Raw genomic sequence first — 13,414 nt, forward strand, 5'->3', positions numbered from 1 at the left:
TGTGATGTAATATTACCGATTGCACCTTTAATAACCCAGACTTTTCAGACGTCTTAGCCTAATTCAGGCCTGTTTTTTACTGATTGTATTTAGTTTATTATTTTTTTAAATTTATAGAATAATAACTTTAACTTTGAGACATCGTTCTCCTGTCAATCAATTGCGTGACGTCACCGTTTGTTTTCGCACGTCACAGGTTTGGCCCTCGCATTTCCTGCGTCGTGATTGGCTGAAAAAGTTTTCCACTCTTCTGAATCTTGGCCGCTGATTGGCTGCCGGGCCCGTCAGTCACTGACGTACACCTGTCAGCGCTCCGCAGGCAAGCGAGCCGCTCAGACTGACGGAGCGGCCGCCTGCTCCGCACGACGTCCGCCAGTTTGTTGTCTTCGTGAGGACGCCGTCTCTCTGGAGGCCGTGAAGACGACGGAGTGGCGCGGGATTCGGCTGACAATGCACCCGGGACGCGGCTCGCTCCAACACGGTTAACTTTTTTCAGCTAAATGAGTCGACAACCGAAGCTCAACTTCATCGATCGCGGGGAGTTTTTTTTTTTCTCCCCTGATTCACTCAACGGAAGTCTAACTCGGATGAACACCGACATTTGAAGAAGTGGAGTTCGTCTTTTGTCAGAATACAGCGCGAATTTAATGGGGCTGGTGTCTTTTGCAACTTTTCCCCAGCGACACTGGTGCATATTGTCGTAGCAGCACGCGTTAAAGTCAGCTAACTGTAGCAGGCTAGCTACATGCGTTAGCTGTCAGCCTGCGTTCACATTCGCCTAACTTTTTAATGACAATGTCTTTTGTACATTGTGCAACAGGTAGACCTTCTGCAATCACAAGGAAGCTGCAAAACCCCGTAGATCTTTAGAAACTTGTGTTTTCTCGCATGTCGGGGCGTTGTCGTGAGCGCTAGTTTGTTTTTTAAAGGTGATCCCGTATCTCATTAAAGAAGATACATTAATAATGTTTCCTCTGCATATAGTCTAACCCATATTAACACAACCATGTCGGATCATTGGGAATAGCGAAAAGACTCTAAAAGGAGATTCAGCACTTCAGCTCCACGTTTTGATGCTCATGTGAACGGTGGGAAAACAGACCAGGAAACCTTGCAGTTTGACCCACAGGGGATACAGTAGCTTGTCTGGAGTCCTCATCAGTTTGTGCACCAAAATGTCGGCCATCTCCGCATCCGAGAAAGTGGACGGGTTTACGAGGAAGTCCATGAGGAAGGCGCAGAAACAGAGGAAATCCCAGGGCTCCTCTCAGTACCGCACGCAGAGCGCTCCGGTGGAGCTCTCCCCGCTGCCGCAGCTCAAAGGTACGGTAAGAGGATGAAGAGGTCTGCCGCTTAAAATAGTCTGTCTGTCATCACCTGAGAGTGCTGTGTGCATCCCTCCAACTCAGCCCGACACGATCACAGTGGAAGCTGTTCATGCAAACGTTTATACGGATTGCAGATCAGTACTTTTGTAAATCTGCAGGGTGGAAATCGGTAGTCCAGAGAGTGAGGGATCTCTGAACATCTTCAGTTGCCTGCAAGGCGATTTGACGTATAGCATCGATTATGCTTTTTAGATAGTTGTACATCTGCAGTAGAGTGGTAGGTAAGTGTAACATAATGCAAGAATGCATCTGATTGCCTCCTAAACAACTGAAAAAAATCTATGAATTTATTGCCTTAATCAAGCTTGGGAATTGGGATGCAGCTGATCCCAGCTGACCGTGTTTGAAAGCAGGGTCCATCATAGGGCAAACACAGAGAGACAGATAAGAGTGACCAGTTAACCTCAACCTTGCATGTTTTTGAACTGTGGGATAAAGCTTGCGGTACAGAGTGTGCAATTCTGCACAGAAAGGTCTGAGGCTCTACCCATGTGTGACAAATACCATAATTATTCAAGAAGTGCAAGAAATTTTTAATTCACATGCAATGTGTTTGACATTTCAATGGCTTTATACTTTATTTAGGTGATTCAAACATGTCAGTGGCCACATTCATATGAATTTTAATTCGAATAAAAGTTCATTCCACTTTGAAATGGCCTCGTAAACACTTAATTATGAGTGATATGTTGATTTCGAATTAAACTTAATTCCCTATAAAGTGGCCGGTTTAGTGTCATTGTAAAGCAGAATAAAATAATTCCTCCATCGTGTATACCTCTATTCCGCTTTAGCTTAATTCTGGTCGTTCTGTGCATGTTCCTTCCAAGAAGCATTTGTTGGACTCAAACGGAAATGATTTATTCAGTGGGAGCTTTAGAAGAGATGGACATAATGAAAAGAATGGATGGGCGGCAGCATAAAAATGTTGACTTTTTAAAGCTGTAGCATCAAAGTTATTCGAAAGAAAGCAAAAACCTGAGGAATTGGCATTTGTTTACTTCTGGTAGATGTACCGCCGTCACTTCCGATCCCTGTTCTTCATATTTAGTTTTTGATATCCAGGTATACAATTGGAACAAGTATTGCTGGGGCTTCTTGCTCATTAAGTATTAATTAAATGCAATTTTTTGATGTGATTTTTTTTGAAGAGGGAGATGTCAGGGAAGCAGTGAAGGAGAACGTGGAGATGTTTAGTGTAACAGAGGAGGTAGGAGATGGTGGAGATGGAGACAGATAGTTTGACCTGGCCTAAACACTGAAGGGAGCCGTCAAAACATGATGAAGACTAAATTCAGACAATAGAAGTAAATCATCTCTGATGTTTAAAGTGGGATTCAGGAGCTCACTGGGTGCGTGCTCTTCTTTTTGCCTAAACCGATGTTGATAAAACAGTCACGTGCCAAAGCTGTAGGCATGTGTAATGTGATGCTATTTATCCAGCATGTAATGCCAACAGGAACCTGCCTGATTGGGTCCAAATATATTCTGCAGCAGAGAAGAACAACCCTAAATATATAGCCAGATTTTATTAAGAGCCACGCTCACTTTAAAGAGGAATAAGGGGCTCTGGAAATGATGGATTGTCCCCCACAGAGCCCTGATTGGAACATAATGAAGCCTCTCTGGGTTTAAATGAAGAGACAAAAGGAGCTTAACTGGACTATATATTCACAGAAGATGCCTTTTAAAACCCTCCATTCATGAACTGGTTACTGAAAAGAACTGATGTTACTTTGAAGGCAAAGGCAGATTCACAACATTAAGTGATAGAAGTCAAGTTAATTATTTCAGAATCCCTGCAGCCAATCAACACAGCTGCCTCTGCTCAGTGCACGTACAGAGTACTCTTAAAGAAGGTTGTCAACTGCATGTTTGCAAGAAGATATTTCCAAGGGTGCATGGTGCATGTACCATGATGTGCCTGAATAAGACTTTCAGCAAGGTGGTCACAGTTGGCTGCAGCTGCTCCAAACGAGCAGTGTGTTTTGTTTTGTGTGTCAATGCTGGTGGACACTGTTGATAGTGAGGACGAGTTTAGAGAAAGTTGACGAACGAGTCTGCAGACTTCTCCTGACAGTTCATACGACGTGATGTTTCGAAGCCATTTCCTGTGCAAACACGCACTATGATAACTCAAGTGTTTTGCCGGAGGCTGAATTGCCGCAGTGCTTAAACGGACAGGCGTGAAAGAGGGTGAATCCATTTCCATTCATCACCTCAAAGTATCCAAGTCACCCTGATCCAATCCTGCTACGACCACTTGCTCACATCACTCTGCAGCAGAGCGCTTTATGAGACAGAAGTGATCAGACAATGAGAACCACCTCAAAGTTTGGTTTCTAACTATTTTTTTTTTTTTTTTTCAATGAGGAACCCAAGTTTCAGTACTGTGGGGAAAATGTAAGACACTGCAAAGGCGTTGAGTGAAATGTGACACCATGCACAATTTCATAGTGGCCACCCATATTATCCCACATTCTGTTGTTTGTTGATGCATAACTGTGTTTTCAGTACAGACCTGTCGGGTTGCAGGCCTGAGATAGTTTTCCATGTGAACATTAGACAAACTGGGGTAGTTACAGTCCTGTAGCTTATAATCTCAAAGGTAGGTGTCTGTAGATCTGCACAACCGTTTTCATTCCTTTGGAAACGCAGTAAGGTGCATGATGAGATTAAAGTGCTTGTTGTCTTTCCTAGAAATTGTTTTTACACCTGAACAATGCTCCCTGTTTTTTTTTTCCTGCAGAGACAAACCATTAATTTTTGCCGTTAAATGACTGATATTTTCATAGATAAGATTATATCTGGTAGGGCTGCGCAATGTTTGATAAACACACAATATGCAATGATGTTTTATATTGCAATATCATTTACATTATATACTAATAACAAACTATCTTCTTAATGAACATACATGCTCAAATACATAGAGAACCATAGTTAAAGCACACTGCATAGCAACGACATAGAAAATTCACATATGACAGTACACATAATTGTAATCGTGTAAATATTCCGTCGATGCATATAGATACACCCACACACTGTTTACTCATAGTTCTGATTCCTCTCTGTCCAAGCTTTAGACATCTAAATAGCTGTCTTTTTCCTCTCTGTCTCTAAATATATGCACCTTCCGTATATCTCCATGTTTCTCCATTTGTATCACATGTATGCATACATACAGCACACACCACTCATTCGTCCACAGATGGATCAGATTGAAAACATTATGCTTGTTCTATCAAATACAAATGAATGCTGGTCATTCACAGTGGAGTTGCTTGGAGATGGGGAACCACTCCTTTTACAAATTCACCAGCAGTTCCTGACAGTAAACTGCATAATCTCTGAAGAGGAAGAATTGATCCTCATTTATGATACGAAAGTGACAATGTAGGTGGATTTACATCATCCGGTCATGCAAGATGGAGAGAGAATGACATGCAGAAAAAAATTGAGACATAACAATTTATTGGATCTCTTAGCTTTTTTAATTTAACTTCAGTTTGAACCATGAACCATCATGTTGTAATTGAATGAAGAGCAGGACTCATATGGACTGCATGTTGCTTTTCAGGATGCGATACAAGAAAACAGCCTGTGTCCGTTTTATTTTCATCCATTAAAAAAAAAAAAAAATGGTGCACCAATGTGACAAATCTCAGCAGGCCCCTGACTGGATATCTGTCAGCTGTCTCCCTTTTAGCCTGCAGTCAAATCAGCTCCTGCTGAGCTGGCTAACAACCGTGTGTGCTCTTCCACTGTGTACTTTTAACACGGTTTCACACCTAATTGCTCTGTGGTGCTGCATATTACTGATATTACATGAAACGATATTATACGTTGACATGGAAATGGTCTGCAGTGTGTCAGAAATAAATCACCGTGAAATGACCCTCAGTTCCTTCAGTATCTTAACTCCGAATTGAATATTTCTTCTGTCACGCGGACATTTCTGGTATGAATGTCAGTCGTGTGTGAAATCTTTAATCTCACCGTGACCTATGATGATAAAGGAGAGAACAGCTTTACTGAATGCCACGACTGGACTTTAATGTTCTGATTTCTCTCCCTTGTTAGTCAGACAAGCTTCAGCAACACAACAACTGTTGTGGCGTTTGAGGGAATCGTGCGGGTCATGTGAGAGACTTGTCTGGTCAAGTATTGGAAGTTTTTCTGCGTGATGCAAGTTCTTGAATGCTGAATGCAGACGGTGCCACTTTGTGGATGCCAACAATGACGACTACTACAAATTACTGAAGGACTGTCGAAAAAAGATTTTATGTTGCGAGTTTGATCATGTAGAAACTCTTCCCAGTGTACTGCCTCTATATATTGTTAATATTTATTGAGTGTTTATAGTTATTTATATTTGTGCTCAGTGTTCCTTCCTGTGATTTTTTTTTCTTTTTTTTTTTTTCTTTCCCCTTAAGGGATCTATGCAGTATCTTTATCTCTATCTAATGGCCATAAGACATACTTCAGCAGGAGTTTGAAACACTTGCATTGACCTTCCCATACTACATCATTGTACTGCAGTAATGTGTGAAAATGACTTGGAACAGCCTGTCAGCTGCTGCCGTGACAAGGGTGAGGGTGACGGTCAAATTATCCGCCTTTTCTTCCACTGAAAGGCGCTTTGTCTGCCTGGCTGCCGCCGGCCGAGAACTCAGGAAAATCTGCCACTTTATCACATGTAAATAATTTGTATGTCAGAAGTGTCAGAGTGGTATCTGGCGATAAGTAATTGGAAAATTGAAGAGCTAGTTTCCTTTTGACACGAGTGAAGTCAAAGAGAAGGTTGAAAGATTTTTCTATCTGCACTTCAGCCGCTGTGTGCATGACCGTCACATAATGGTGCGATCATATGAAACATCCACAAGGCCTTTACATGTAAAAAGATTGATACTTCAGAATTACAGAGCATGTTCAGTGATTATAGTCTTGCAAATGGTGCAACATTGACCTTTGACTTGAGCTAAAGTGAATAAAATGACTTCGAGCTTATATTATAGACAAGAGCTTGCGTGACTGTGACCATGGTGTGAGTGATTGTATGGATGGATGGATATGTCAGCATGGAGTAGAAACACATCAGAAATGAAAAAGAGATCAGTACAAATTAAATGGCATTTATATAAAACCTGAACTTCAGGGTCTGTGGTAGTCTGTGTTCTGTACGGTTCCTCGCTGAGGGTTGTTGATCTTATCCTAACCGAACCATTGTGTGCACGCTTATTCTTGGTACACTTTTGGTACGTAGGTAGCATGTCTAAAAAAAGAAAAGAAGCGCGATTATGTCTCTGTTGTATCTGTGTTTCTGCTGAATTTATGTGTTTAAAAATGGCCGCTCAGTCATACAGTGTGGTTTGTCTGTACACCACCTACTCTGTCAAAGATATTTTAAGCTATTGCATTTGACAGAATCGTATTTATTATTGTCCATATTTGTTTACCTCGAAAGGTCTCAGACTGCAGTGAACTGAAATGTATTATTTAGATTTCTCTACCGGGTCTGTCACAAAGGAAAAGCCATAAATCCTGCCTTTATTGATATCTTACCTTGACATGCTGATTGAGCTTGCTCTGTTTATGTTTTTTCACGGGCCATCTGTTGAGTAGTGCCACAGTTGTATGACTCATGATTCAAACAGTACACCAGTCCTTTACATGCCTTGATGTTTATATATTTGTATGATTGAAATATTGTATGTAGTTTTTTTTTTCCCAGTCTTGAATTCAATAAGAGAGCTTTGACCGCTGCGTTTCCAGGTTGAGAGTGCACGCCTGCCTCACTCACTGTAAATAAGTTACAGCACTTAAAGCACTGCTGCCGAGTCCGCGACTAACTTGATCAAGAATGGATATTTCTGCTGCCAGATTGTTTAGGTGCTAAGAGATAGTAGCCAGCAAAGATGCTTCTTCCCTCCTGCAGTGGAGAGGCTGGAGTGCTTCAAGCTCCTGTTGTGTGATGGACACTGAAAAGATGAGTCATTCAGAGACCAACATTGTTGCCATGGCAGCCAGAAGCCTTGAGAGCAAGCCAGGGAAATGTTTTATTTTCCAAATACAGGCCACTTCGTTTACGTTGATATTTCTGTCACTGATGGGACATATTTAGCCGAGCAACCATTTTGAACTATACCTGAACTTACAGCTTGAATGTTGTGTTGTTTTGTTTATTGCCACAGTATAACCACTGTCACCAATGCAGTGGATATTGGTTTTAGTTTCTTTTTCTCACACGAAGAATCTTTTTTTCATCTCCTGGTTGTTGAATTTGCTTTGTGAAAACAGTTTAATATCTCACTACTGTAATATGCTGTGGATCATAAACACATTGACAGTGCTTTTCCCAGTGTTAGTGTGTATCGAAACATCAATCGATGGATTGTGTTTAGTTTGGTTCACATTTTGTCATTCTGGTCCAAATGGTGGCGTAACGTCATGTTTCTATAGCTGCTGAAGCAGCACCTTATTTACTCTTCCTTTCATAGCCACTCGTTTTTATACTTCGCTGGTCATATGCGATACGTCATTGGTACAAGCCACCTTTATGATACAAACTACAAGAACCTTTTAGCTCAAATTTCAGAGTATGTGAGATTGTGGCACAATCCTCAGTGATGCCTTTTCATCATGATCTGTTTAAATTTTATTTGGTCTTGCAGTCTAAGATAACTTGAGGGAGTCTTCTGACATGATTAGAAATTTATGATTGTCAAGTAGTAACACCAGCTCTGCAATCACTCGATGGTTTGTAGATTTCCTATAAGGCAATACGTAAGGCCATGGCATACATTTTTTTCCTGCACTCAAGTGGATCATTTTCCAACCCAAACTGTGGCAGTTTAGTCCTCCACCTCACCCGGTTGATTTGTCTGACGTGGACAGGCAAGGCACTGAACTCTAAGTTGCTTCCAGTAGTGTTCAAAAACCTTGCATCAGAGCCGTTTTATGCAGTAAACTCTGCTGCATATGTGAAGCCTTTTTACCCTTTAAATTAAGCAGTTTGATCCTTGTTAAGGTTCATATATATGAATATTTTGACAGAATAGATATAAACATGGACAGATTACCCAAATGATATTCACAACGTATAATGGCCATCATTGCTAATTAAGACTGCAATCAAATCTGATGGTGAACCCAAGAGTCACGGAGGGATGATTGTGTTCCTGTTACCAAAACAGCACAATATGAGGCATAAAAAACTTGACCAATGTGAAAGAAGAATTGTTCCCGTTAACCAAATTGAGATATGCACCTTTGTCCATATTTCTTCATTGTTTAGGTAGTTTCTACAATACAGACAGTGCAGCTCAAGTGCAAAAATGCATCACTGGGCCTTTGGGTGCCATGCTAATATAGCCTGTAGCTGTTGCCTTCAAGCAGAGATGAAGAGGAGCTACAGAGGTTTGGGAAGATCAACAAACGTCAACAGAGTTATCAGACTTCACACAGCTTCCCCTGGAACCTCAAACGGCTTCCCACCACATTTTATACACATGTAATAACTCCTCAAACATGAAAGTCTGTCAGTCGGAGTCCCAAGTTTTTGGATTTTAGATTGCTTTGAGAGCAGGATCCTTCAAAAAACAGTTCACCAGTGAGTGCTCACGAAAGCCATGGCCTGTATTGGCTTATTGATTCCCAAGTGTGTCCCACACACAGGCTGTTTCCATCTGGTCTGCCAGCAGATAATCGATAAATAATTTTCTGGGAAACAGCGGGACAGGTCTGTGCTGGACGCGTTGTGTTTTTGTGTGTGTTCCTGTTCCTGTGTCTGATGCTGTTGTGTCATAATTTTAGCCCGTGGCAGGTTAGGATAGACGTCTGACTCTTTCTAAATAAGCACCGTTGCCTCACTTTTATGCTGTGCTGAGACGAGGCTGTTTTCTACTGAATATTTTCTCATTTTTAGACTAAATGTTATGTAGCCTTTTCTCTTTCTTCACTAGCTTCATTTCCTTTTCTCTGTGGTTTACCAAACAATCAGCCGGTGTATTGTAGGTGTAGCTACATGCAGCTGTCAGCAAAGAGTAATTAATTATAGCAGTAAACACTTGGCATCAAATCTCCCAGCATGGCAGCGGAGCTCCGTGCTGACTCCTCATGGACGGCCTCTACCATCTTTAGTGACCTTAACTGAGCTGTAAAACACAGCTCAGCTCATTGAAAAAGTGTCTCGTTTCTTTTACGCCACCTTCAACTCTCCCTCTCCAACACCTGCTATCCATCTACCTTGTGGCCGCTCTCCATTTCCTCGAATCTGAGAGTCTCTGCTGTGCTGGCAGCTTAGAAAAAGAGGAATAGTGTGAACGCACCCTGATGGGACCATTTGGGATTGATGAGGCAGTGACGTCCAGGCAGACCTTGACGTGTTGAAATCTACTAGCTGAGGCAGAAATAGGAACATACTCGGTATCTGGGCCTGGCTCACACACACACACACACACGGCCCTGACCTCCTTTGACCAGATCATCTTTTCTCGGTGAGTGTAGCACATGCTTGAATTTCAGAGTAACCCTCAGAGGTAGTAGATCTGAGACAGGCTGGAGTACTCTTCATTGTACAAACTAGAAATCTCAAATTAAAGCAAATTGCACTGGAGGATTTTTTTGCTTACTATCTTCACACTTGCATGTTTAATTGAATAATCAATACAAATTTTCTTGCATCGGATTGTGATGAGGAACTGCTGCATGGGAAAAGTTGTAATTGGACACTTTATTTGTAGTGATTGATCCTGAAGTTAACACGTTCTGAGCTGCAATTGCAATCATCAGTAATTGAATTCATGGAGAGTCCTGAGTGTTGCAGGTTAGCCGAGTTAAAGCCCACCTGTGAATGAACGCTCGATTCTGAACTGCTGAAGTTGGGCAAACAGACCCATTAGCCTCAGCTGTTCCTCATTAGCATTCTGCTGGCGGCTGATTGGCCGACAACAGCATTCAGTTTCCTGTGTTGTCCTGATTGTCTGCCTTTCTCATTTGCCACACTTCGTGTTTTGATTGCACTTAAGCCATTTGCTGTTCAGGCAAATGTTTAGCTTGGGGAAGAGTGCTTGAAGGTTGGAGAGACTAGATGTTGTTTGAGACATAAAACAGGGAACTTGACATCTGCCAGCTCATCCTGTTACTCAACAACTTTTCACTGGAACTGGGATCAATCCTGGAGTTATTTATAGTTTTCACACGGTTTTTTTCCCAGTATGTGTTGCTGTTTCTATTTGTTGGAGAAGTTTAACGTAGCCTTTCAGTTATTGCGTCCTTACTTTAAATGTCATATTTTGGCGGAACTTGTGTTAATACTGATTTAATATTCAGGACACAATAACCTCCAGTGCTTCAGCTGCTTGTCATTCCTACCTAACAGATAAAGACCGGCCTGTGAATCATTCCAGCCAGAGCTCAGCTAACAGTGCCGTTAAAGCCCTGACTCGTCACTGTGTCAAAGTTTGTAGATTGATTAAAGCTTATCCATGTTTCCAGTGAAAATGTACACGGTGGTGCAGAGTTTATTTTAATAGGCAGTGTTTAGATGAACTGAGTCTGTCTTATCTCAAGAGTGAGCGCTGTGACATGGCCAAGGTATCGTTGTCTGGTAACCGGGACTGAAATCAAAATTGTGGATATTCTCGGTTTTTACCATAATCTGCAGCTTAACCCTCTCGTGACTGTGGTGATTGAGCTTCAGCTTGCAAATGTAGGGTTTTTTTTTTCCTTTTACTGGTAAAGAGCAGTCTACAAAAAGACAGCTTATAATCACATGAAGCTTGCCGTTTGTGTTTTTTATCTCTTTGTTTAAATGTCTCATTGAGTCTTCTGTCACATATTCTGCTCTCTTGAGTGAAGAAAAAGAATGAAGCATAAACGGTATGTTCCAGTTCAGATTCTGCCTAATTCAAAACAGATTACTCTTGTTGACATACCACCTGTAGAAACTGGATGATGCATTTTTGTGAAATGCCAGAATGTAACACCGGGGCGAGTTTCTTTTGAGGTGTTGATTCACAGCGTTTGGCCTACAACTCCTGGGAGCTCAGCTTGCCTCCCCTCGAACGCTTCCTGAGACGCATCCACTTTCTTGTTTACATTTTAAACTGGTGTAGATCTTCTTTAAGCTCCCCCTCGGACGCCGTGTTTTGCCAGCATTATTCTAATGTGCAGTCAAAACAAATGTGACTGTGAATCACATTGTGCTTGTGGTACCAGCTTATTCAACCGGTTCAGCAGCAGCGGCAGTGTGACCGATGTGGCTTCACTCCTGTCATGCGTTAACAACCACATTTAGCCTGCAGTACACTGTCACTCTGCACAAGTCGAGACTCTAAGTATACCTCCGATGGAGGCATAATGATTCTCTGCAGTCGTAACCTTTTTTTCACTTTTTCATTTCAACAGAAAGATGGTATCTTTGCCTCATTGCTATAAGGCAGAAATGCAATCCTAACCAGCAAAGCCTGCGCTTGGATTTGTTGCATGAGATCCTCCAGATGTGCAGCCTCAAGAGCTTGTCCTGTCACCTCCTACTTAAAAAATCCTACTGCTTCTCTGAGAGTTACGGCCAAATGTGAGAGCGTTGTAGCTTTAACAGTTTTTCACAGGAGCTGCCGTGTTTTTTTGGCTCAAGCCGTTTTTACGCTTTATGCTTCAGTTTGCCAAAATCCTTTTAGAATAAGTCATGAACATTCTCTTTTATGCAAATCAACTTGTGACAAAACACATTGGGGAAAAATTAAGCCATCCATGTGTTGAATTATGAGTGACATACCTGCAGAAAACGCTGTTGATGCAATAGAAGTTTCAGGATCCGTCCATATCACTGTGTCAGTTAATTCAGGAAGACAGAAATTAGTCAGCACCAACATCCCGAGCCAATAGATCAAGGCCAATAAAACTATAAAAAGCAGAGATGATAACGTTCCATATGAATTAGAGAGATTGTTGTGATGTGTTTTTGTTGGATTGACTCATCAGATCTCCGCACTGTGCCTGAATAATGAAGTCTGAAGAAGTCTTAGAAGGCCTTTAAAACAGGCACAGGTCTGGGCTCTTTAACTGGCTTCATGTTGAAGATTTGAATTCCTGTTTAAAATCAACGTGTTAATTAGCCAGTAGGTTGGCGTCCCCGATATCAAAAATCCATGTCTGACAGCGTGTAAAATCCAGACACTAGCTGCAACATGAACGTGGGCAGATTTTTGCATAAAATCCCTTTGAATACCCCACTTGTTCGGCGCAGGAGCCAGTTTTGTCAACAGGGTGTTTAAATACCGTTGCGTTGCCATTATCACTGCTGGAGCAGAAAGCAACGCTGTATGTGAGATTATTGCAGTTACACAACCGGTTTCCATTTTAGTATTCCATGTTTCGGTGCGGGAGTGACTGACGTGGCGTGCCCTTGATGAGCAGTTTCCTGCTGCTTCCCATCAGTGGGATAGAAATGCAGCGTTCACGTGGCCGGTCATGCGAAGCCTGGCAAGAGCTGAGTTTTGAACAAGTGAAGATAAAAATCGCGGTCATAAAACGTAATTTCAACAACATGAAGCCGAGATATTTATCAGAGCTCTGACAGTTTGATACTTAGCAGCTGGGGTCGAGTGTTTGACCTCCATTTGCATTTCTATTAACAGTGTTCTGCTACAACAGCACTTAGTGTCTCCTCTGAGAAGCGGGACCATCTTTCTAAATCCAAACTATGAATTAACACATCAAACTCTAAACACTGAATGGCTCATTGATTTAAGCCTTGGGAAGCATTTTTCAGCGTGAACATGGAGCATTAATCACCGTCATGGTAGAAATACTGACATCTTGACCTACTCTTGACCTCCTCCTCATCAGATATACGACAAACATGTTCACAACTTACCCAAGACATCCGCAGCTCGCCTGATACCTGCCCTTGTGCTTTCCACCAACACTTCATGGAAACAAAGTCAAGCGGAAAGAGACCAAAACAAAGTGAGGAGGGCAGCATGCAGGTCAGGTGACCTCTGCACGCTGACAGATTA

At 41.9% G+C, this 13,414-nt stretch overlaps 1 protein-coding gene across 1 annotated transcript in view; it reads left to right on the top strand.

The window, feature by feature from the left end:
- Window positions 1–339: 339 nt before the first annotated feature.
- Window positions 340–13,414, top strand: part of ppp2r5a (protein phosphatase 2, regulatory subunit B', alpha isoform) — a 38,029-nt gene continuing 24,954 nt past the window's right edge. Inside the window, 1 exon segment of the mRNA XM_030109928.1 lies at window positions 340–1,323. Within this exon segment, the coding sequence (XP_029965788.1) occupies window positions 1,176–1,323 (148 nt within the window). The 5' untranslated portion in view covers window positions 340–1,175.

The sequence above is a fragment of the Salarias fasciatus genome, chromosome 15 (genome assembly GCF_902148845.1).
Source record: "Salarias fasciatus chromosome 15, fSalaFa1.1, whole genome shotgun sequence".
NCBI lineage: Eukaryota > Metazoa > Chordata > Actinopteri > Blenniiformes > Blenniidae > Salarias > Salarias fasciatus.